Source organism: Nothoprocta perdicaria, unplaced genomic scaffold (assembly GCF_003342845.1).
Source record: "Nothoprocta perdicaria isolate Ctin4 unplaced genomic scaffold, notPer1 scaffold_16, whole genome shotgun sequence".
Taxonomy (NCBI): domain Eukaryota; kingdom Metazoa; phylum Chordata; class Aves; order Tinamiformes; family Tinamidae; genus Nothoprocta; species Nothoprocta perdicaria.
Genome location: NW_020454760.1, coordinates 5,956,851 through 5,979,153, shown reverse-complemented (window position 1 = coordinate 5,979,153; position 22,303 = coordinate 5,956,851). Strand labels below are relative to the sequence as shown.

Below are 22,303 nucleotides of genomic sequence, written 5' to 3'. Positions count from 1 at the left end.
CAGAAAGCCCAGACAACAGCGAGGGTTACAAAAAGGTTTTATTGTTTGCTGAGCAGACGGTACCTACCAAAGGTTTGTTACCGAGGAGTTTCACCACGACCTCAGAAGAGCAAGAGGCGGAAGCGCGAGCGGCTTAGCTGCTGCTCTCGGTGTCACTCGTCAGGCTCTCCGCAAGGTCGCTCAGCCCGGCCTTGCTGAGCGCCGCGATCAGGTTGCCCGGGCTCGCCTGGGAGCCCTCCTGGTCCTGCCAGGCCACCAGCAGCTGCTTGGCCCTCATCCTCACGTCTTCGCTATCCGACTCGATCTGCCGTATGTCAGAGTCCTTCATCTCCAAGTAGGGGGCCAAAACCTTCCAGTGCTCCCCGAGCTTGTTGGCAAATGACCCGATTTGTTCGCCGGTCATGGCCTTGTCCCGCTGCACCTCCGGACCTGGAAAAGAGGATCACAGTGCACCAAGGAAGGCCTCCAGCAGGCACAGCACTATCTACCTGTCCCATTTTGAACCTGCTATTTGTTCACCAACAGACTAACTCCTTTCAGCTACTCTCTAAATCCTGCTCAACAGCTTTGAGGGCTCTCAAGTTTTTACTTTTCTCAAGGCTTTCCAGAAGTATTATCTGTGTTCCAAGAGAAACATCCCCTATTGCCCATGCAGATGAAAAACGTCTCTCTGAGGCACCGCTTGCTTGACTGAGAGACAAGTGCTGAAGTCTTCAGGACACCAGAACTGCCTCCTCCAAACAAAAAGAGATTGCTCACAAGTAGCTGCAACATTCAAATAAATGCAGAGGGGTCTCTAGCATTTCATTTTCCTCTAGGAAAAATTTCCTCAGTCATCTGCTTCCCTTTTATTGTGCTGCTAAGGGCTGGAACAGGAAACAAGTCAGATGCTCCTGCTAACAGCAGGGGCATGAAGAGGATATTAAATTTACTATGTAGTCAGTACTTCAAGGTATTTGCTCTCATGCCGGCATCAAGATAAACGCCAAATACTGAGCTTTGCTGAGAATCCAACTGTGGGATTACGTTACATAAGTGCGTTGGCAAATTTATAAACCTCATCATAGTCTATAATCTAACTCAGCACCTATGCTCATTTTATACCATCCTAACCAGCAACAAAGAACACCCTAAAGGATGAATTACCTATCAACCACGGACACTGATCACCCTCTTATCTGTATCTCTAGGGGGCTCACGCTGGCACCACGTGAAGAGCCACCTGACAGGGCCTGGCTTCCTCTTTTGGAGGTCAACAGCCACGCTCACACACGTGAGCTGAAGCCACTGCCTCGAGGGGCGAGAACGAAGAGCACGAGAAGAGCAGCCCTGCCAGTCCCGCCGGCAGCACCAGCGCTCCTGAGGGTGCAGGAGGCTGCACGGAGCCCGTCTGGGCTTTAGGACAAGGCCTAAGGAGCAGGGTACATCGTGCGCGGTGAAGCCGGCGGGCAGCGCTAAGCTGGAGAACCTCTGCACTACTGACCGGGAGACTGGGGCAAAGAGGCCGGGAGCTGGATGCCAAGGGCAACGAAGAGAGTTACACAGACCCATGGAAGGCTTCCAAACAGCAGGGAGGGGAAAAAAGAGAGGAAAAAGAAAAGCTCTGAACAAAGTCATGAAGTGAAGGACACCCGGCTGCGTCCGCTGCGAGTCTGCACGTGCCCCCTCCCTACCCAGGCTGAGAGAGGCAGTGCAGAGATACGTGACAGAGGGAAAAGGAGGATGAGATGAGGGGCGTGCGTGAGGATGGAAGAAGCAGATTCACAGACACAGGAGAGAGGGAAGGAGAGGTCAGAGCGAGATGTACGGAGGCTACAGGCCAAAGGGAAGGGACTAGTTGATGCGGAGGAGCAAGAGAAGCCCCTGGCAGGAAGGTCGCCCTGCTCAGCACAGGCTTTGCCTTCAAGGCCCCTAAAGGCAGCAGAAGGAAGATCTCCGAGCTGGACCAGGTCTGTTTGCGAAGGCTGCAGAGCCACCTACCCCAGCGGGTGCCAGAGGAGACACCGCGGCTGCCCAAGAGAGAAAGAGGGGTGAGAGGGGCTGGGGGCACTCGGGTGAGAGCCGGAGGGGCTGGGGGCACTCGGGTGAGTATTCACACAGCAATGCCCACGTTTCCAGTACACACACCCAGCAACACTGCAAATCACCACCGCGCAGCAGGAGCTACAGGTGGTGGAGGGTCCCAGTGCAAGTGCGGATCCAGCGCGGAAGAGCTGGACGCTCCGAGCAACAGGATCCAGGAGAGTCTGGGGCTGTCCCAAACGTGGGCCCAGGGAGCACTGGGGGACCCGAGAGGTGACCCTGGCAGGGAGCCTGCCCAAACACAGCTCCTACCATCCGCATCAAGAGAGAAACTGCGAAAAGACCAAGAGCATGCAAACCTTACTTTCATTGTTTTCCTTTAATAAAGCATCATTATCTTCCTCATCTTCATCTTCGCCTGTTTTTATTTCTTCTGAAGGAGGCTACAATGAGAGAACTAAATATCATTGGATGAATTTTGTGTTTCAAGAGAAATTTTACAGCTGTACGGTGGCCCCTGCTGTGTGTGCTAGAATGGAAATTCGGATACGACCCCACTCAAAAATTTTAAATCTCCCAGGCTTCTTTAACCAAAACAAAAGCAACAAATGTTCTAATAAAACATAGTATTAATAAAAAAAAAAAAGCCTAATGAAAGTATCCACTGACTTCACAGGATTGTCTCCTTTTCATAATAACTACAGCTAAACGTTACCTACACATAGAGCTTGACTTTCTCAGAAACAAGCCCAGCTTTACGCGGGTCTGCACCACTGAGGAGCACTGCTTCATTCCTCTGCACCGGTCCTGTCCCTCTCTCAGGTGACAACCTGTTCGCTCATACTTCTCTGCCCAGTACTTCACCACGACAAACAAGCAAGGCAACAACATTGCTCCCACTCAGCTGGTGATCACACAAGACGAACAGAAGGCCTCTTCTTCCCAGGCTTCTATCTCAGGCCCTATCTATGGGGGTTCTTTGTTTGCCACAGCATCTGATAAGTGACAGTATTAGCATCAGAGATACTGCATAAAGTGGTACCTTACATATTAAAAATACGTTAACCAACGTCCACCCACAATGTCTTTTTCCTAGAAGGCTTTGCAGCGTCCAGCTACTGCCAGCCTTGGGACACGTGCTCCAATCCGCGCGCCGGAGCTGGGTGGCTCTGCTTTGCAGACAAGGAGGCTCCGCGATGCAGAGCCTGGGAAACGCTGTTCCCCAGCCACCCGCCTGTGGGCACTGCGAAGCCCTGGCGCCGGCAGGAGGGCCCCGGGTCACCCGGCCGCTCCTTCACTGAATCCCAGCAGCTCCGGGCCAGGCAACCACACGGTCGTTACCTGCCTCAAAGTCCAGCCTGACTGAGAGCTCCGTGGGTCTCAGAGCCAACCTCTTTTGTCACTTCTCCCCCCACGCACAGGCCTTTTATTGTCCCCTTCTCCCCCCATGCCAAATGAAAGACAAGCAAGAAATCAAATGCATTCAGGAGCCCCAGGAGGGCACTACTTACAGGCAGCTCCTTGGCTAATTTGATTACCATGTTCTCCAGATATTCTGGCAAACTCTTGAACTGTTGGTTTGTTGGCTGGAAGAAGTGGGGACTCCGGCGTGCGAGTAATCTCAACGCTCTCCAGCCATAGTTAGAATTGTTCACAGCCCTATGACAAAATACATGGTTGGTTGGTAACAAACTTTTCAGCTATAAAAGGATGGAAAAAGTTCTGAGTCATTTCCTAACTAATATCATGCTGTCCAAGCTTGTACATTACTGGAGTCCTGCACAGATATTAGTAACATGGAGAACAGACTGTTTTCTTCAACGATCCAAACATGAGGGAGATGAAAATCAAGAGAAACAAAACAAACATCTACATACTTGTACTTATTTTCGACCATGTTTTCAGGATCTGCCTGCTCAATAGCTTCTTCAAAAAACTCCTCCAGTGTGGGCATGTACTCCCTATAAAACAAAGCAAAAAAACGTGTGAGGAGAATGACAAAAAACCAAAACAACTCTGTTACAGTTTTAGTTCCTTCGTATACTTTGTAAACTATAGTCACAGAGGCAAAAGAAGTCTCTTCAAAGGCAGCATTTGCAATTAAGAGAAGACTCTGGCAGCTACACACTGCTATGAGATTACTCACCACGTAGCCCCTGAAGTGCATGAGCAGTTGCCAGCACTGCCTATTACAGGCGCTGAGCTCTTCTGCTACTAAAGGGTGCCGTGAACAACTGTAAAGACTGGTCAGTGAAAAGGAGCAGGGAGATGCAAGACAAGAATTTGAGCAAGAAGGAAATAAGAATTTCATAAAAACGTCTATTACAGCTGGCTAGAAACATACTCCTATGCGCTCCATAGCTCAGACCGCTCCATAGCTCAGACCACTCCATAGCTCAGCTCTCCATGCTCAGACCACTTGGGAAGCAAAATGCCTGTTAGTATTGTACAATTCAGCAGGAGAGAATAAGCAGCACACCTTGCCCGGTGCACACGCACGTTTCAGCTGCCCCTGCCACCGAAGAAAGCAGCACAGCTCCTGCCCAGGCCATTTATTTGTGGGCACTAACTTTCCAGGGGAGCAAGCACCAGGCAGCTTCCCGTTGCCCCCCCCACGGTCTGTGTCCCAGGGGCTCCCAGGCCTGTTCCAACACGTCCATTTCAGGCCCGTGGCAGCACCTGTGCTGTTTGCTGAACGCACTGCAGTTAAACCCCACCCAATACAGGCCTTAGTCTACACATAACAAATACATTGATCCCCACTGCAATAAGGACATGGACATAGGGGACAGCCTGACTGAGCTGGGGCTGTTTATCCTGGAGGAGACTAGGGAGGGATCTTGCCAATGTGTATAAATTGCCTTATGGGGACAAAGGAGGTAAAGGGAAGAGTAACACAGACCAAGCAGGACTCTTCTCTGTAGTGGCCAGTGGAAGAAATGCAGCCGTGACCAGGCAGGCAGGAAAAACAGGCACCAAGTGCCTATTCTACACAAATAAATAATACACAAAGTTCCATTTGAGCTAAAGGAAAAACTTCTTTTTGTGAGGGTGATGGGTGCGTGAGGGTGACTCAGCACACAATTTTCTCTCATCCGCTACTATTAAGATCACACACCTGCACATAAACCCAGGCCTAACAGCCTGCTAACTTCCTCAGAGCCAGACCTGGCAACTCCCCTTTCCTATGTAAGCTGCTCAATTAAACAACCACCCTCCATACAAGTTTTGTCTGTCTTTTAGCTTAGGTTTGACTGCACTAAACAGTCAAAGTTACTGACAGCGCTTCCACTAGTGACGGGAACCAGGAAGAGATTCCAAGACAAAGTTCCATGTAATTGGAATGAGCTACTCTCAAGATACAAAGCAAAGCAGAATACTGTACGGGATCAGCCTACCTGCTTCCCCTATGCAACTCTGAAGTAAGTGTGATTTTGTACAGCCAGAGGGCTGGAAGCTTTGGGCAATAATGTACCTTTGCTCACCTACCTGCTCTCAGATTTACAGGCTTCCATGTTGTCAGGACATAAATTCCAAAGACGGGTTAGTTCCTCACTGCAAGAGAAACATAAATCCCCGTTAAAGTCCACGTGCATCATTCAGCCAAGACACAGAAAACAAGCTACAGAAATCCACCCCTCCAAAGCCTTTATAATAAACCATCCAATGTCCATTATACAAACATATAAGGTATTGTCAGAAGTGACAGAAGTCCTACCTCATGTTGCAAAGTAATGGGAATTTAATAGAAAATTTTCCTATTTTACTCCCTGGCTGATCCATGATTAGAAACAGTAAGAAATTCTCTGTCCAAACTAGACAACTTTGGGCTGTTTCATTTTGATACATGCAATAATTTATCACTGTTTAAGAGAGGACAGTTTGCTGAACACTTGGTACAAGGCCAAAATCTCCACAACTGAGTTGAGCGAACAGTTAAAATGAAAAGACTAAAATTTCTCCTGCAGAGAAAGTGGGAAAACAACAACAACAAAAAAAACTCTATAGTTAAAAAAGTCAACATACTTCCCCATAAGGATTTTTTTGTTTGGTCCTTTTCCTAAGAAGTCCTCTGGAGCTGGCCTCTTTCTCACAGGCCTCATTGGTTTTGAATCCGGAGGTCTAAATGAGGAAAGAAAGAAAGAAAAAGAAAAAGGAAAAAAAAAAAAGATGTGCTCTAGTATCAAACCAAAATCAAAATATTAGAGGATAAAATTAGGCCAATTCAGTCTGAATGGCTTCTAGTTAAATCACAAGAAATATTCAAAGGGACTGTCATTCTTGGCAAGGCAAGGTGGGAGAAAGACCCAGAAAGAGAAAGAATGAGATAAGCTTAGAAAAAAAAGAGATATAGAAAGAGGGATTTGCCAGACACCAAGATTAGTTTATTCACAGATTTGAAGGTCTACAGAGTCCCATTAGAGAAAAATGAAGCAAATCACATTTATTCCAGCAGCACGTACTAAACGCTGGCATCATCTGCACTAGGATTCCAAGATTGCATTCCCCAAGAGCCCCTGATTTCATGGGATCAGAGAATGAAGATCCCAGACCACTGAGGTGAGAATAAGACCTACCCAAGCTGAAATTCTGGCTGAGATCTAAAGAGGGAGACAGAATATTTATAAAAGTCAAATTACAGAATTTCACACCTTTCCCCCATCCAGCAGCAATTCCTCTCTTCTCACCACCACCCTCCCCTTCATGTCCCAGGTCTGTGTGCAGGAAGAGTAAGGATGGAAGAGCAATTCTTGCTCAGCACACCACGACAGTTGAGGAATGTCCTGAGTCAGACCTAGCCACTAGGCACTAACTGCTTGCACAGGAAACCTTTTGATGGCTACGTCCACCTAAGCATATTTTCCTTTCAGCTAAGTGACTACCACAAATAACAAATCAACTTAATAAAAGGCATGAGAGAGAAGCCGTGTTGGGTACGCTGCCCTGGCAGAGCTGCAACCCCAAAGGCAGGCAGTTTAACCTGGCATTCAGGGAAATCGACCCCCAACGTCTTCATCCTGAAATATGTTCTTAGACAGGCGAGGGCACAAAATTATCTGCCTCCCCAGTCACTAAATTCTTGGTATTAAGAGAACAAATGCATTAAATTCTTGGTATTAAGAGAACAAATGCAACCACGAGGCAGCGAGGGATGCCCCACACCTGCACGTGCAGGAGCACCTCCCTGCTGCCCTAATGAAGCCGTAACGATGTCTGGTGGAGATCACACAGAAGGGACACCCAGCTGCACCAGTCTCACCCTTGTGTGCATCACCCACCGCAGGCACGCATTCTGCAGTCACACTTTACTTCAAATAACTTCCAATATTTTCAAATGGAGCTTCTACTCCATAAATGCAAGTACCTTTCCTTCACAAAACTCGGGCAGCCCTCATTTTTCCACGAGTTCCAGTTTTCTTCAGTATTTAGTATATGCTGGAGAAACATAAAATATTTCAAACTATTAGGGTCACAGTCATTTCCAAAGACAGTCCTATAGCTTTAATTGACATATTGAAATTAAAAGGAAAATTTCATTTTAACTTGTGTATTTCAGATCATTTTGTAGATCATCAGTTGTGCACTGAAGTACTTACCTCTACCATTTTGGAGAATCTTTCCCCATCTGGGGGATTTTCTGAAAGAAGCTATAATGTAAAGGGAAAAAAAAAAGGTTAATTTTTTTGTATGGTATGGGTAGAATACTAAGGGGGAGGAAAAAAAAGTGACTCCTGCTTCACAGACAAGTGATCTAATACTAAATAGGATAATCATTTTTGGTGTATTGTTTTATAGAAGTACTATTGTACCAACCTGGTAAACTGCTTTTGTGGTATCTTCAATCCAGAGAGACTGTTCATCTGTTAGAACATAGTTTGAGCTGGATTGCCAAAAAAAAAAAAAAAAAAAAGAGAGACTCATAAAATTGATCTAACACACAAAGTACACATTTTTCTGTTCTAATATTTCTCATTACTTAAATGTTTAAGTGTGAGGAGCTGGCCTACAGATAAAACAGCACTGAGAACCCAGCATTTAAAATACACACTGAGAGGGGCTGGATCACAACTGAAAAAAAGGTACTTCAAAGAGAGCTTCGGTCCCTCACTTTTTCTTGTTGTTTTTAAGAAACTATGTTAGCAATTTATAAAAGCAATAATCATCATTACTATTTCCCAGCATTTTTGGCAGAATTCTGTAGCAGAAAGATCTTCACATGAAGACCTCAAAGTCAATACAGATTTAGGAAGCAGCCACCTAGGAAAGCTGGTGCTGCTGCCCAAAGAGAGGTGCTGCTCCTCCGAAGCCTCTACTGGTTGGCACCCACTGTAACCCTTTGGCTCCCTGCAGCTTCCATCAATCCAGCAACGTGGCAGAGAACGTGCAAAGATGAGCCTGCTTGTGTGTTTGCTCAACAAACTTAGGAGAATGGTGTAGAGAGAAGCAAAGGTAGGAATGAGATTTTCCCTTTCCAGCAGCAGCCAGCTGCTAATGCCCTTCAAGCCACCTCCCATGCCAGTCGAAGCTTTGCAAGCTTCACAGCAGCTCTAGAATCAGCAAATTTGGCTTTCTCAAAACATTTTGGTTTCACTCAAAGTTCTGAGCTCTCCAACCCCACAAATACAAATATTCCCATGTTACCTTTTAAATTTGACCTGTCCCTTTAGATACTGGAATAGTATGAGATACTGCAACAGGATGTGACGGCGAAAGTTACTGTCACTCAGCTGTAAATCCATCAACTAAACAACAAAACAGAAAGAATTACACATGTATTTTAAAGACACTAAGCATATATATATACACAACTGCAATATCCAACAGAAATTTCCAGAAAAGCCAGAGGGGGATTTCTTTCTTACAGAAGGATAAGGCACCACAGAACCTGCATTCAGGAAAACTTCATGGAGGATCAGTAAAAGGATTAGTAAAACTGTTCTACAACACAGTTTAGAGAAGACATTTACCAAAACTCTTAATGAAATCTACCACTTAAAAAGGTGAGGAACTGAGTGTAAAAGTAAACAGTAAATTTCTAGGTTTTTGTCATACTGATTTTATATTGTTGGAACTTTTCTGAATGTCTAGAATGTCTTCTACTTACGACATTACTCACCTAAGCAAGTTGAAAAAATATACAGCTTTTTTTCCCCCTCCCAATAACTGACTGCCAGCTTCCCTGCTCTTTCTATGAATCACGTGCTGTAACACAATTTGGCTGCCAGGAAAGGGAGCACTCTCATCAGAACCTGCACACTGACACACCGCTTGATTTTTACCCATGTGCTGCAGAATAATAGATCATACAAACGAAGCAGCTGAAGATTCTTTGGAGAAATGGAGCTTTGACTACTAAGTGTTCATTAAGTGGTCACTTCTATGTGTTCTATGTTATTTATTATTTTAAAATTGTCAATATACGAGTCAAAAGTTTCTTGGGAATCTACCTTCTCTTCAATCCCAGAAAAAAAAATCATTTTGCATCAAGACTTACTTTCTGTCATCTGCTAGTGCTTGGATCTAAGAGAGAGACAATGATTTTATCACTAATTTCAACAGAATGCTGTATTTTTGTGGTGTTATCAAAATTCAGAACTCTCAGGCTCTTTTTGAAACAACTTTAAATATAACCAGCAAAAAATAGTCAATGGTCCACCTGTCAAATGTAAAATATGTAGTTGCAAATGCAATAAAAAAGGAAGAGATCTTTAAATATCTACTCTAACTTCCCCTCCTAACTGTAAGCATACACATCAAATGCCATAAATATACCAGAAATAAGACACAGCAAGTCATCAACTGCCAGAGAGAATTCAATAAATCACGGAGAAAGGGAAAGAAAATATAAATAAAGAAAAATTCTTTCCAAAGTGTCCAGACAGTGGAACAGGTTGCTCAGAGAGGCTGTGGCTTTTCTGTCCTTGGGAATATTCAGAAGGAGTCTGGACACAGCATGGAGCAACCTGCTCCCGTTAGGCCTGCTTGGTGCGAGGGGTGAACTGCATGAGGTGCCTTCCAACCTCAGCTGTTCTCGAGTCTGAGCAAAGAAACCACATACCTTCTCACTAGTTAGGAACTTGGCAAAATACACATGTTCTCCTCCTGTTTTCAGTTCTTCCAACTTTTTCCGGGAAGCCTGAGTGTCATCCAATTTGTAACTTTTGAAAACAGCCAAAACTTCTTCTGAGTACTGTAAAACAAAGTTATTTGGCACATGGAAAAAAGCAACTTTGCAGTTAATTAGAAAACTTTACTAGACTTGACCCAGAGTGGAAAAATCATTTGTAAACTTGCTTTTCGCCTGAGAAAGCTTATTTGCCACATTGACCAGTACATACAAGTTCACTAAGATACATATGACTTCAGAAAACAAAAAAAAACAAACAAAAAGACCCCACGTTCTCTGAATCATTTCAGAATGTCTAATCTTTTGGAGCAGTTAAATATGCTAAGGATAAAAAAAAAGTGCACAATGCATGAATGTTTTCTTGTTTAGGTGTTATCAAAAAGCAAATAATGTTTCACTGCTACAATCAAGTATCACTTAATTTGTTCAGAATACGTACAAGAAGGGTACAGAATGAAGATTACATTCTCAGAGCTACTCTTAAAACCAATTCAGAATCTTGCAACCGCAGAGAAGAAAACCTATCAAGTTCATCTGAAAGACCTAAGCCTGGCCCTACCCAGGCTCTCTGAACCACAACCTTTCTTTGGGGATTTTATTTCTTAGCAACAGAGCACAGAGAATGAGGATTAAAAAGACTTTCTTACAATTTAATTAAAACCGAGTGGAAAATTGTGAAGAAACCAGTATAGTTTAGGGACAGATCATCCTCAACATTCAGAGTTAGCAAAGCTGAAACAGTGCTAGTAACTACTGAGCTGGCTCAAGGGGAGGTTCAAATCACTGCTTCTATGAAAAAAAAATCTGACTTCCATTAAAATATTTCCCTGTGTTAAGATCCCGCTGGGATCAACACGACTCCATTTTAAAATAGTAAGAACAAGAATAAGAATGTATCTGCATTTAGTGCAGAAGATCTAGGACCAGGTAAAACTATTTTTCTTGTTATGAATCTATCTATCTATCTAGATATCCCCACAGTTTTGCAGCTAGCAAATTATTAAAATGGTACTTCAAACATTATTGCAATATATGAAGTGTTGCTGTAATTGACAGGAAGTCATGAACTTGACCTTTATCAGAGGGTTTACTGTACATCTTAGTAAACCGGTTAATGTCAAAAGCTCATTTTAGAAAACAGTAAAATACATTTCCCCATTCACTCCTGTTTTTCACTCACATTAGCAGTTCCATCTCGCACAATCTCTCTTTTATTCATGTAAACTCCAATTTCTGCCTAGGCTGAAGAGTTGAAAGAAGAGACTAATTACCTTAAGAAAAGTTTTCCACGAGACTTTCTCGTAGCACTGCACAGGATTCCGAAAGTAATCTTGAAGTGACCAGAATTTTCTGTACAGGTTGTAATCTATTGGAATAGAACTGACCAACAACAGTTATGAAAATCTGTGTTCAAAGCAACATAGTACACTCAAGTCCACTCAAGAACGTGCACTCCTCTAAAATATCTTCTACTTTGTAAACAAAATTATGAAACTAAGAGTGAGCTCTTCCTGAGAAGACTGTAATACAGAACTTATCCCTGTAAGTTTTCCATCCATTTTTTGTTACTCTCTTACCATAAAAAAAGCACAAAAGGTAAGAAGTTTTACAGTACCTGGAGAATACGGAGGAATACAGCCTTTACTCCTAAAAGCACTCATATCTCCCTAATACATCCAACCAGAACAAGTCTTGTCAAGATAATTGAGAAAACTGTCAAAGTGAGAAAACCATGCTGTTTTCTGGCCAATAAAACTACTACCCTTCAAATAATCTGTATATTGCTTTCATTTTCCAGGCAATTTCCACTTATATTGAGAAATACTGCCAGGTTGCATCTAATCTTAAGAGGGCAGGAGAAACATGATTCTAGAAACTGAATTTCATCATGGAGATCTGTGCAAGTTATTTTCCAAGAACCAAGTTATCCACTATTTCTTGGAGCTTCACAGGAAATCAAAACTAGATTCAATTCTTCATTTACTAGACTTAATTTTACAAAACACTCCCAAAGTATGACCTAAAGCCAGAATTTCCACCAGCAGTAACAACTGCCTACACTGCATGTTAATTGGACTGGTAACTTGTAGAAAATTACCATGAATGGCACTAATTTTCCCAGGTCTTGCCTGGGTTAGAACGAAGAATGACTTAGAATAATCAAACAAAAAAAAATCCAAAGTCTATATTTATACATCTCTTTTCCCCATGCTGTAACAAAATTATTTAATTATGTAAGGTATTAAAAATGAAACAAAACCATTTGATGCTCATGATAGCAAAAATTCACCCACATTGCAACAGAGCTAGGAGGCAAACTGAAAAAATCCACTGTCTAATCCAAGGTGGGTGTATTGCCACTAGCCAATATATCTGTGAAAAGCTTGCCAGCCCCAGTGCTTTGCATATGCTGCACACCTTCCTCTTCCCATCGGGAGTGTGGTTAGTTAGAAAAAGCTTCACTGAATACATCCATTCACATACAGGGATCTGCCAACTTAAGAACAGTGCAACTGCTTCAGCCAAGATACTGAAACATTTCAATTACATCACTATACCTATATAATTCAGGCAATCTATTGGCAATCTATTTTACTTTAAGTAGTATAATTTTGTCCATTCCTGTGCTTCAAGTCAGAAATATAAATAACTTCCAAAGTGTCATATAGTTATTTATAGTATAAATACATAACTTTTTACTGTTTTCAAAATTCAAGTCTTCAGCCAAGTAACACTGGGCATCTTAATGAAACAAAAGCCAGTATCTCCTCATGTAATCTACTCTTGTTCTTACTTTCAGAAATTCAACCTCTTTATTAAAATTTCTTACTAACTTCCTACTAGGAACTAGCTGTAACGACTGCTTAAATGTCTATGAAAACACCTTCTTCAGAGAAGATTTGCTGTTCTGTGGAATTTATCAGAACACCCTGTCAAACAGATCAAACTGTGCATTGTAGAACTTCTGGATGATCCAAGTGCATGGCTTTTTCACTACTTGACAATATACTCCAATAGAATAAAAAGTGTAACTTCTTCAAGATAAGTAAAAATCCAAATATAACATTTAAGGGTATTTATTAAACTAGCTCTAAATAGTCACTTTATAAGATTTTGTTTCATCTTACAGAATTGTTATAACCTCACCAGCTTGTTGGTGCTTCATCATCGCCCATTTCACCTTCTTCTACATCCATTCCTTCCTCTCTGTCCTCTGAGTGCTAATAGGAAAAAATAATTAAAAATTAATATAAATGCTACTGTAATTTGTACAGTTTTCATGCTTTTTTTCTTTTATATATGTTATTACACTTTAGATCACAAAGTTTAAAGTTATAATTCAAAAGATCATTACAAAACCCAAGAGATTTACACACTGTACCCTATGTGAACATTTTATTACAGTAAGTGACAATGCTCACCCCTCACAATCAAAATTTTAATTTTGCACTTTTAAATTAATAATATGCCAATTTCCAGAATTAGGAGTTTGGCCTGAAAGAGGGGCAACTAAATTATGAACATATAATTCTAAGTATCAATCACAGTAGGATATTTCTGTGCAAATAATCTTACAGGCTCCCAGAAGGGTTTTCTGTATTCTACAGAAATAGAATTTCTGTAGCTCAAGCTACAGCTTTCCCTTAAGTAAGGGATTGGTTTTACAAAAAGGCAACACAGAACAAGCAGTCCCATGAACTTCAAGGAAGCAGAAAATGACATTGGAATTTTCACCTTCTGTCCTAGAGTGCTCTCGTGTTCATTGGTATTGAAAACTGTGACATTTTCCAGGTTAAACTGACTCTGCAAGTTAAGCCCTGTGGAAAACAAAGGGTCAGTCTGAGAAGCTGTCAACTGCTTTCAGTTAGTTATTTACCAGATATTATTACTAAATTACAAACAAAGAATTTTAAACAAAACATATAAAATCTGTGTTGGAAATCAAAACACATGAAAGTCACTCAGAAGTTCTAGTGTGGACCCAATTAACTAAGGCAAAAGTTCTGAAGAATTTTGGTCTGTAAAGTAAACTTAAAAGATTCAGCATATTTAATCTTTGTTACATATTAGTGTGATGAAATGCAAAATCTCACCTGATTTTTCTGAAAGTGGAAATAACCTTGCCAAGAACAGCTGAATTCTTCCACAGAAGACCGTGTTTTGTGACTTAGATAATCTTCTTAGGAGGTCTAGATGTTGTAAAAATTAAAGATTATTACTATTTTTCCCCCTTACAGTTTCTCAATCACAAATGTTTATTTAGGAGTTGCTAATAACATGACCTAAACAGCTAATGAAAGGATGGTAGGATTTGTAAATGTAAACACTAGTAACATCTTCAGACCAACCATACTTTTCCCTAATACATTCTACCAAATCTCTTAATTACTACAGTGGCAAGCGAAATTAAGTGTAAAAGAAATCCTTCTCAAACCAACACTGTTTCTGATACCAGCCTTGTCATTGCTGGGGGACAGGTAACTCTCAAGTGTTCTTCTGTGACTGAAGAAACACTGATGAAAAAGATCATCCTAGGGTCAGAACTATATTTACAACAAACAGCAAGATTTACGAGTATCTACCAAGATAAGCAAATCACCTTTTTAGTAATAAATACGTGAGTTACTAAACTCCCATTCAACTGCTGTGATTGGGAATTCTTTACTTCCTAATATCCATGGAAAAAAATGTGTAACTCACCATTGCACATGCGTAGCAAGTAGTTTTTCCCCGCAGAATAAAACATATTCTGAAATGAATTCAAGGCATCAGGGTCATTAAGAGACAGTAAAACCTCTTTGTGTTATTTCTAATTCAATCGCATATCACAAGTAAATACGAATAATTCTTACCATTGTTTCTAAATTCAGGCTTTCCCTCAAGTAAGGGATAGGTTTTACAAAAAGGCAACACAGAACAAGCAGTTCCATGAATTTCAAGGAAGCATGAAACAAAATTTAAATCTAGCCTCCTAAGGTAGCTCATAGGCAACAATGAACTGCAATGGCAGCATCCACTTTTCTCCCTGAAATGCACAGTTTCCAACTAAGGAACTAAGGATCCAAGATTTCTTATGATCCTGAAGTAAAATGCCTGCAGGTTACCTCTTCAATTACCTGCAACTGCAGCACAAGAAGCTCAGCAGCTCACGACAGAAGCTGCTCTGAAGTACCACACTACTGCACAGCAAGAAAGTAAAATGCTCAAATTGGCCCCAAAATGCTGTTTTTTTCTTGAAAAGCAGAAATACTTTAGGGTAACATTCTTACTACAGTCCTGTGATAAAAAACTAATTAAGAAAGTGAACAAGTCTACTCCTTTTTCTGCAGATTAGAGTGAAGGTATCCCCTACAATACCAAAGAAAGAAGTGCCTAAGTGAAGGTATCAATATAAATCATACATTATAAGTCAAATTTCCATGTGAATTCCATTTAGTGAAATGGAATAACCATGAAATGTTAAACATGCAGTAGAGATACAGTGGCCAGAAAACAGTTAGAACATCAATCAAAATTATGTTTTTTTTCCTATTAATTTTTTAACCTCTTTTACCTTGACTTCCTGTTTTTAGGCTTCAAAATAAAATACACTTAACAAAACTACTTTAAAACAAATAGATATAAAAGCAATTAAAAAATGTTTATAAAACGGCTCAATTAGACTAAAGTTTTGCAGTAACTATATTTTGGAAAAACATTTACCGATTTCCATGTAGCAACATTTTTCTCCACAAAAGTGAAGATTTTGTCACACTGATCCAAAGGCAGGCAATCCAGAACATCCCCCAGAAGAACAAAAGGGGTTGACGCAGTGCAAATACCTAGAAGGAATGAGAAATGCTTCATTCAGAAAATTTGAACCAAAATGAATAAAGATGTATGGAAGACAAGTGACATTATGTTAAAAAAGTTCTCCTGGATTCCTAAAAACATTAACAAAAACATCTAGGTGAAGTATGCACTTCCACTGAATCTTATGTATGCATATTCAAATGACCATTAGCAGAGCTTTGCATTAGTGTCTAGCAAATAATAAAAAGAGTGAAGTCCCCACACTCATTAAAAAAAAAAAAAAAAAAAAAAAAAAGAAAAAAAAAAAAAAAAAAGGAAATTAAAACAAAAACAACCCACCATCAACCACCAGTAACAACAAAGCAAATCTTACTATGCTTCTTAGGGGGTTTTTGATTCAGGCCAACAGCGTGAGCTTTCACACATGTTTTCTGGCTTATCCAGAAATTGGATTGTGAGCTTCCACACATGTTTCTTGGCTTACCCAGAGACTGGATTACGTGCCCATGCCTCTCTCATAATTATTATGAAACTAGGAGCTTCTTTTAAAGTTTTTACCGACACCAGAAAATCTGCATGGTGCAGTTTTTAACAGCCAGGCTTGTATCCATTTGTAGCCCACAAGGGAACTCCAAATCCACACAGCTGGTTCCACTATAAACGTAGCAAGTTCAACCGTCTTTTCCTCAATTAAAGCACCTCTAAAGTGGTGTTCTGTACTTTGCTAAAGTCTGTATTCCTAATCACAGGTCATGTTACTCTACAGTTCATAAAACATATGCATTAAATACATATTTACCAGAACAAAACCACATTTGATAGGCACACGGAACATATGAACAGAAGGAAGAGTGTTAAAGGTCATTCAGATGGATTTAGCAGGACCATCTCTGACACAGAGACAGCTGGAGTAACAGACCCAGGCATCTGAAAACCAGCTGTGTACTGTTGTGGTGTCAGTAATATACAGCAAAATATGGGTCACTATGTGGGAGACTAGCGCAGACATTCAGGAAACATTATGTTTGACTCTGAAAGTGACTATAAAGGAAATCTAGGATAAGTCTCTTATTAAACTCAGTCTCACTGGCCTCACATCTCTGGGATGGGAGACATCCAAGCATTTCACAGGGGTCAGCATTAGAAAACCCGAATTATGTTACAACCAAAACCAGTCATCTCCACTCATCTCTTGAGCAACAGATTTATTCAACCACCACCCTAACAACCACATACTATCATAGCTACTTTCACAAAAAGCAAGATGCCAAACAAAGAAATGAAAACCCAAAACATCACAGTCCCTAAACTGCTACCAGATTCAAGAAGAAGATGCTCACCTTCTGTGACTCCATTAATAGCAAGAGAAATGATGGCCAGGAGATTTTCACATGGAGCTTTGTTTATCTAAACAAACACATGGAAAGGTTGAACTTCTCTGTTTCGACATTAATATATTAATCAAAATTCTTGTTTCCCAAACAGATACATTTTAACCATTTTTGACACTCTACTTCCCCAAATACTATTCTATTATTCTATTAAGTATTCTATTAGCAGATCCATCAATTACTTCTCTATTACATTTTTTTTTGTTTTATTATGAGCAACGTTTCTTGACCTTTTCTGGCCTTTAAAGACCCTGCAATACTGACTGTGCAGATGCTTGATTACCCCCTGAAAACAGTTATCCCACATTCTGCCAAATAAAAGCTATAGCAAAACCAAAATAGTTCAAGTCATTCCATCTGCTTTCCTGCAGTACATGCTAGTAGTAGATAACTCTCTCCACTCTGGAAGTATAATTGTAGAATAACGCATATTTATGAAATGAAGTCATAGCAGATTTTCAAAAATAAGCATCTCTCATCAATGTTGTATCTGTAAAAACTGAATTTCATCCTACCCATTAATCTTCTTTAATTGCCTATATTGAATTTTAATTTACATATTTTGTGTTTTTTAATAAACACTACTCTCTAAAACTAAAATTAAGTTGTTGTCAAATTAGTATATGTTAACTTTCAAATAGAAGTTTCATTTACTTCAACAGATAGGCTGTAGCAGCTTGAAGTACTTACTATTTCTTCTTCAACAACAACTCTAAAAGTTTGGTCCAAGGTGCACTTCTTTTCATTTTCACTGCAAACACAAACATTCTACATTAGTTAATAACAACTATAAAAGACAAGACTGGTACAAATGATCTGAATAGCTACCTTTTAAAAACCAAGTGGCAGCTACTTACCTGCCAGGAATCTGGTTGAATGCATTCAATAACGGTTTGAGGGTTTTGTGATGCAGAGCCTCCCTGGTAGAGGCCTAAACAAGGCAAACAAAAAGATTACAAAACCATTAGGCAGCCAAAGTTATTCTGATGGATCACTTGCCTCCTCTACCTGACAGAAAGCAGAAATACTTAGGAATCTACCTGTGATTCACCACTTCAATTTTACAAACAAACTTTTATTAAGAACCTACCCATATAGTCTACCTGAAATCAGGCAGGGCTAAAAGCATTTCATCTAAAATTACCTTTCTGAGTGAAATATAAAGGAGCAGGCTATGATGCCTGATGTTGCATCTAGAACAACTGTAAGGTTCAAAATAAATTTTCACCTGCCAGGCAAGCAAGCTGCGCTGGTTTAAAAACATTACTTCCTGTAGCAAGCTGGTCAAAAATATCTGTAATGAAATCAGCAAAATGAAATAACTGCCTGTGCCTCAACTACTTCTGTGCAAGTTTCGACCTCTTTAGGAGTCCAACAAACCAGACCAACACTGGCATAACCGAATGGCCTGGGTACAGCCCCAGCTCAGGCTGCTCTGGTAAGGAAGAGCATCACTCAGCAGAGGTGCAAAGGAGATAAGGGCAATAAGCTATGGCCCTTATGAGTTACGTTAGATTCTAATTTAATTTTACATTAATTTCAGCTAACTAAACCATGGATACTTTTCCTATTTTAGCTCCCCAGGTTAGGCTAAACTTGTATGAAAAGTCTTTTACTTGCCTTTTTGTAGTATTTTAATGAAACCAAGTTTAGTATTCATTACAAGAAAAGTTTCCTCTGCAGAGAGAGATTCCAACTACACTTGGTTGCTGCAGTGCTTCAAACACAGCTGCAGCTTTGCCACAGGCCTACTGAGGCTAGCACCTGCCTCAGCGTTAGTCAGGACCTTTATAATATCCACATCTTTTTTAAGTTGAGAGCTGCTGCTGTGGAGTTTTTGCTGGTAGGATACTTTAGTGTGCAGCTGCTGATGATGAAAAAAATGATATGAAACTAGGATAAGCTGAACTGAAACCAGAATGATTTTATTGTCACATAAGTCACCTCCCATCAAGGCCTATCCTGCATTAGCTAGAGAATCTAGAATCAGAGAATCATTAAGGTTGGAAAAGATCTTCAAAATCATCGAGTCCAAACATAAACCCATCCACACCAGGCTGCTGAACCATGTCCCTAAGCACCTCAGCCACACAGTTCTCTAGCCCTGCCAGTGATGGAGACTCCACTACTTCCCCGGGCAGCCTGTTCCAAGGCTTCACCCCTCTTTCCATGTAGAACTTGTTCCTAGTATCTAACTTGAACCTCCCCTCGCACAAGTGGAGGCCATTTATGTTCAGTTCTGGGCTCCCCAGGACAAGAGGGATGTGGAGCTGTTGGAGAGAGTCCAGCGCAGGGCTACCAGGATGATCAGAGGCCTGGAACATCTGCCCTATGAGCAAAGGCTGAGGGAGCTGGGCCTGTTCAGCGTAGAGAAGAGGAGGCTGAGGGGGGACCTGATCAGTGTGTATAAATACCTCAAGGGAGGCAGTGAGGAGGAGGGGGTGGCCTCTTTTCAGTGGTGGCCAGTGACAGGACTAGAGGAAATGGCCACAAGCTGAGGCACCAAAAGTTCCACAGGAACTTGAGGAAACATTTCTTGGCAGTGATGGTGACAGAGCCCTGGAACATGCTGCCCAGGGAGGTTGTGGAGTCTCCTTCTTTGGAGAACTTCAAAACCCACTTGGATGCAGCCCTGTGCCCCGTGCTCTGGGTGACCCTGCGTGAGCAGGGGGGTTGGACTAGATGATCTCTAGAGGTCCCTTCCAACCTTAAGCATTCTGTGATTCTGTGCTTTCCTCTTGTTCTGTCCATGGTTACTTTGGAGAAGGGACTGACCCCGGCCTCACTACAACCCCCTTTCAGGCAGCTGCAGAGAGTGATGAGGTCCCCCCTGAGTCCAGACTAACTAATCCCGGCTCCCTCAGCCGCTCCGTCGGCTCTGCGCTCCCGCCCCTGCCCCAGCCCCGCTGCCCTCCTCTGGACTCGCTCCAGCCCCTCGATGCCCAAAGCTGAGCGCTTTGAGGTGTTGCAGGGGCGCCCCGTGCCGGCGGGCGGCCCCTCGCCTGCTGCTGCCGGCCGCCCTGCTCCGGACACAGCCGCGGTCCCTGTCACCCTGCGCACGAGCAGCCGCCGCCCCGGCGCGCGGCCGTTAACGGTCGCGCGGGGCCCAGCAACGGGAACCATCTTGGGGCGCGCCAGGGCGGCGGCCGCGACGCGACCGGCAGCCCCGTCCCCGTCCCCGCGGCCGCCCCGGGCGGCGCGGGAAGCAGCCGGGCCGCCGGGGCGCTCACCGTGAAGCGGAGCCGCGCCTCGGGCAGGCTGAAGAGCGGCGGCGACATCGTCCCGGCCGCGGCTGCTCGGCGCGCGCCGATGACGACGCCGCCACCCGCCCCTTCCCTCCGCGCTGCCCTCCTCTTCCCTGTTCCCACCCGGCCGCTTATCCCGCCCTTTGGGAACGCGCTCAAGGCGACTCCTGTGGGGATCTTGTCTGTGTGACAGGGTATCGCTGCCCTAGTGGGACGGCTGGAGTTGATTAACGCTCCCAATGGCATTCCCTATGGAAATGGAAAGGGACCCACAGGGAAACTGAGGCCGTGTGGTTTGGGGGACTGGATCCTCCTCAAAGAGCGTGCGGTCAAAGAGTGGTTGTTGAGGGGAAGGGGACGCTTCGGGTGGGCGGTTTCCACACGCTCCAAACCATGTACGTAATAGGAATGTGGGAACTGGCGCGCTGGTTGCGGTGCTGTGAGCCCACGGCAGATGTTCGGTAACAGGCCACATGTTGAACGGATCGGGACAAACGCGCCCCTGGAGCCCGTCCAACCTGTCGTGCTGCCCACTGGTAACCTGTGTCGCTCCAGAGCCATCCCTGACACCTGGTGAATGAGTCAGCGCTGAGCAATCCCCACCCTGCTCAAATAACCCTCATGCCTCTCATGAATGTACGTGAATTTCAAGTTACTCATTCTTTGCTGTGAAGTACAAGACAATTAAGGAACTTTCCCCAAATGCAAACTTTCCTTGCTTGCTTCATGTGAGTAACTATGAATTGGAGGGGAGCTGAAAATCTGCCAGAATCTGTGGGGCTCTGTCCCCACGAGGGAGAGGCCTCTCTATGCGTCCGCTGTGTCCCTTCCCGGCACCGTTTCCCTATCCAGCCTCTACTGGTCGCTGCTAGACCGTGGTTTATCAGCAGCTGATCCCGTGGTTCCTGAAGGGAGATGACTGCCTCCCTGCTGTCCTGCTCCGCTGGAGATGCTTCCTAAGGAACTAACCTGACCCAGCTGTTTCTGAGAATTGTTCTGAGACCCCGTTCGGGGCCGCTGATATTATCCCTTTCTGAAGAATTTAGTTTGTAGCTTTGGCCAAAAATATGTAATGTTCATTAGAAAATACAGAATGTCATACAAATGAAAAGTGAAATATTGTCAGAAATATTTCCATATTGCTTTTTTATTTGGAGAAAATTGAATGCAATTTTATGATGGATTTAAATTTGAAAAAAGTCTATTGTCATTCTCGTTTTGACTTTCATTTTTTAAAATCTCTCCTTCTTACCCTTCCCTTCTTTCTTTGCTCATAAAAACCCAGTAATTTTAAATTACTGAAAGGAAAGTGGTTTTATTTTTGTTTGTTTGTTTTTTTCCATTTCTTTGGAACCCCCCTTCATCTTCCTACCCCATTTCCTCAGAATATATAGTAAAGTTCACCAGACATTATCCTATTTTCTGATTGAAAATAGATTTAAAAGCCCTTGTAGTTACTTTACAATTAAAAACAGAGGGAGCAGTTCATCTTGGTAAGTAAAGGTGCCCTGTGCCATTAGTAATAGACATCCCCAGGGGCTGGAGATACCTACACATGGCAGGCAGATATGAGCCAAGAGCGTGGGCATGGAAGACACTTTTATTCTTCCTGTGTCCTTTCCCCTTTCGCAGGCAAGAAAGCTGATGTCTTCATTTAAATATGTGAGCTCATCCTGTAGCTTTTGTTAGCTAAGTCTCCTGGTAAGCAGGGTGCTCATCCATCT

General features: G+C 42.6%; 1 protein-coding gene across 3 annotated transcripts; it reads right to left on the bottom strand.

Moving 5' to 3' along the window:
- Window positions 1–28: 28 nt before the first annotated feature.
- On the bottom strand, window positions 29–20,634 carry THOC1 (THO complex 1). 3 transcript variants are annotated; one of them, XM_026035368.1, is made up of 22 exons: window positions 20,565–20,634; window positions 18,192–18,265; window positions 18,025–18,085; window positions 17,284–17,350; window positions 15,854–15,972; window positions 14,852–14,900; window positions 14,245–14,340; window positions 13,886–13,968; window positions 13,298–13,371; window positions 11,422–11,530; window positions 10,082–10,213; window positions 8,665–8,765; window positions 7,837–7,903; window positions 7,620–7,670; window positions 7,388–7,458; window positions 6,600–6,623; window positions 6,049–6,144; window positions 5,512–5,577; window positions 3,900–3,983; window positions 3,534–3,681; window positions 2,387–2,465; window positions 29–429 (listed from the first exon to the last, which is right to left on the bottom strand). In XM_026035368.1, the coding sequence occupies exons 1-22, from the start codon at window positions 20,610–20,612 to the stop codon at window positions 134–136; spliced, it is 1,995 nt and encodes a 664-aa protein (XP_025891153.1). In that variant the 5' UTR covers window positions 20,613–20,634; the 3' UTR covers window positions 29–133. The 3 variants fall into 3 exon arrangements, with proteins under 3 accessions (XP_025891153.1, XP_025891154.1, XP_025891155.1); XM_026035369.1 differs by lacking the exon at window positions 6,600–6,623; XM_026035370.1 differs by lacking the exon at window positions 2,387–2,465 and having other exon boundaries at window positions 362–429; window positions 20,565–20,613.
- Between the last annotated feature and the right edge of the window lie 1,669 nt (window positions 20,635–22,303).

What these genes read in the sequence shown, in the direction of transcription:
- THOC1 (XM_026035368.1), bottom strand. Translation starts at nt 20,612, where the DNA reads ATGTCGCCGCCGCTCTTCAGCCTGCCCGAGGCGCGGCTCCGCTTCACG. An exon ending in CTTGCTACGCATGTGCAATG is followed by an intron (nt 14,341 to 14,851) that starts GTGAGTTACACA and finishes TACAACATCTAG; the next exon opens with ACCTCCTAAGAAGATTATCT. An exon ending in ATGGTCGAAAATAAGTACAA is followed by an intron (nt 3,682 to 3,899) that starts GTATGTAGATGT and finishes ATTTTGTCATAG; the next exon opens with GGCTGTGAACAATTCTAACT.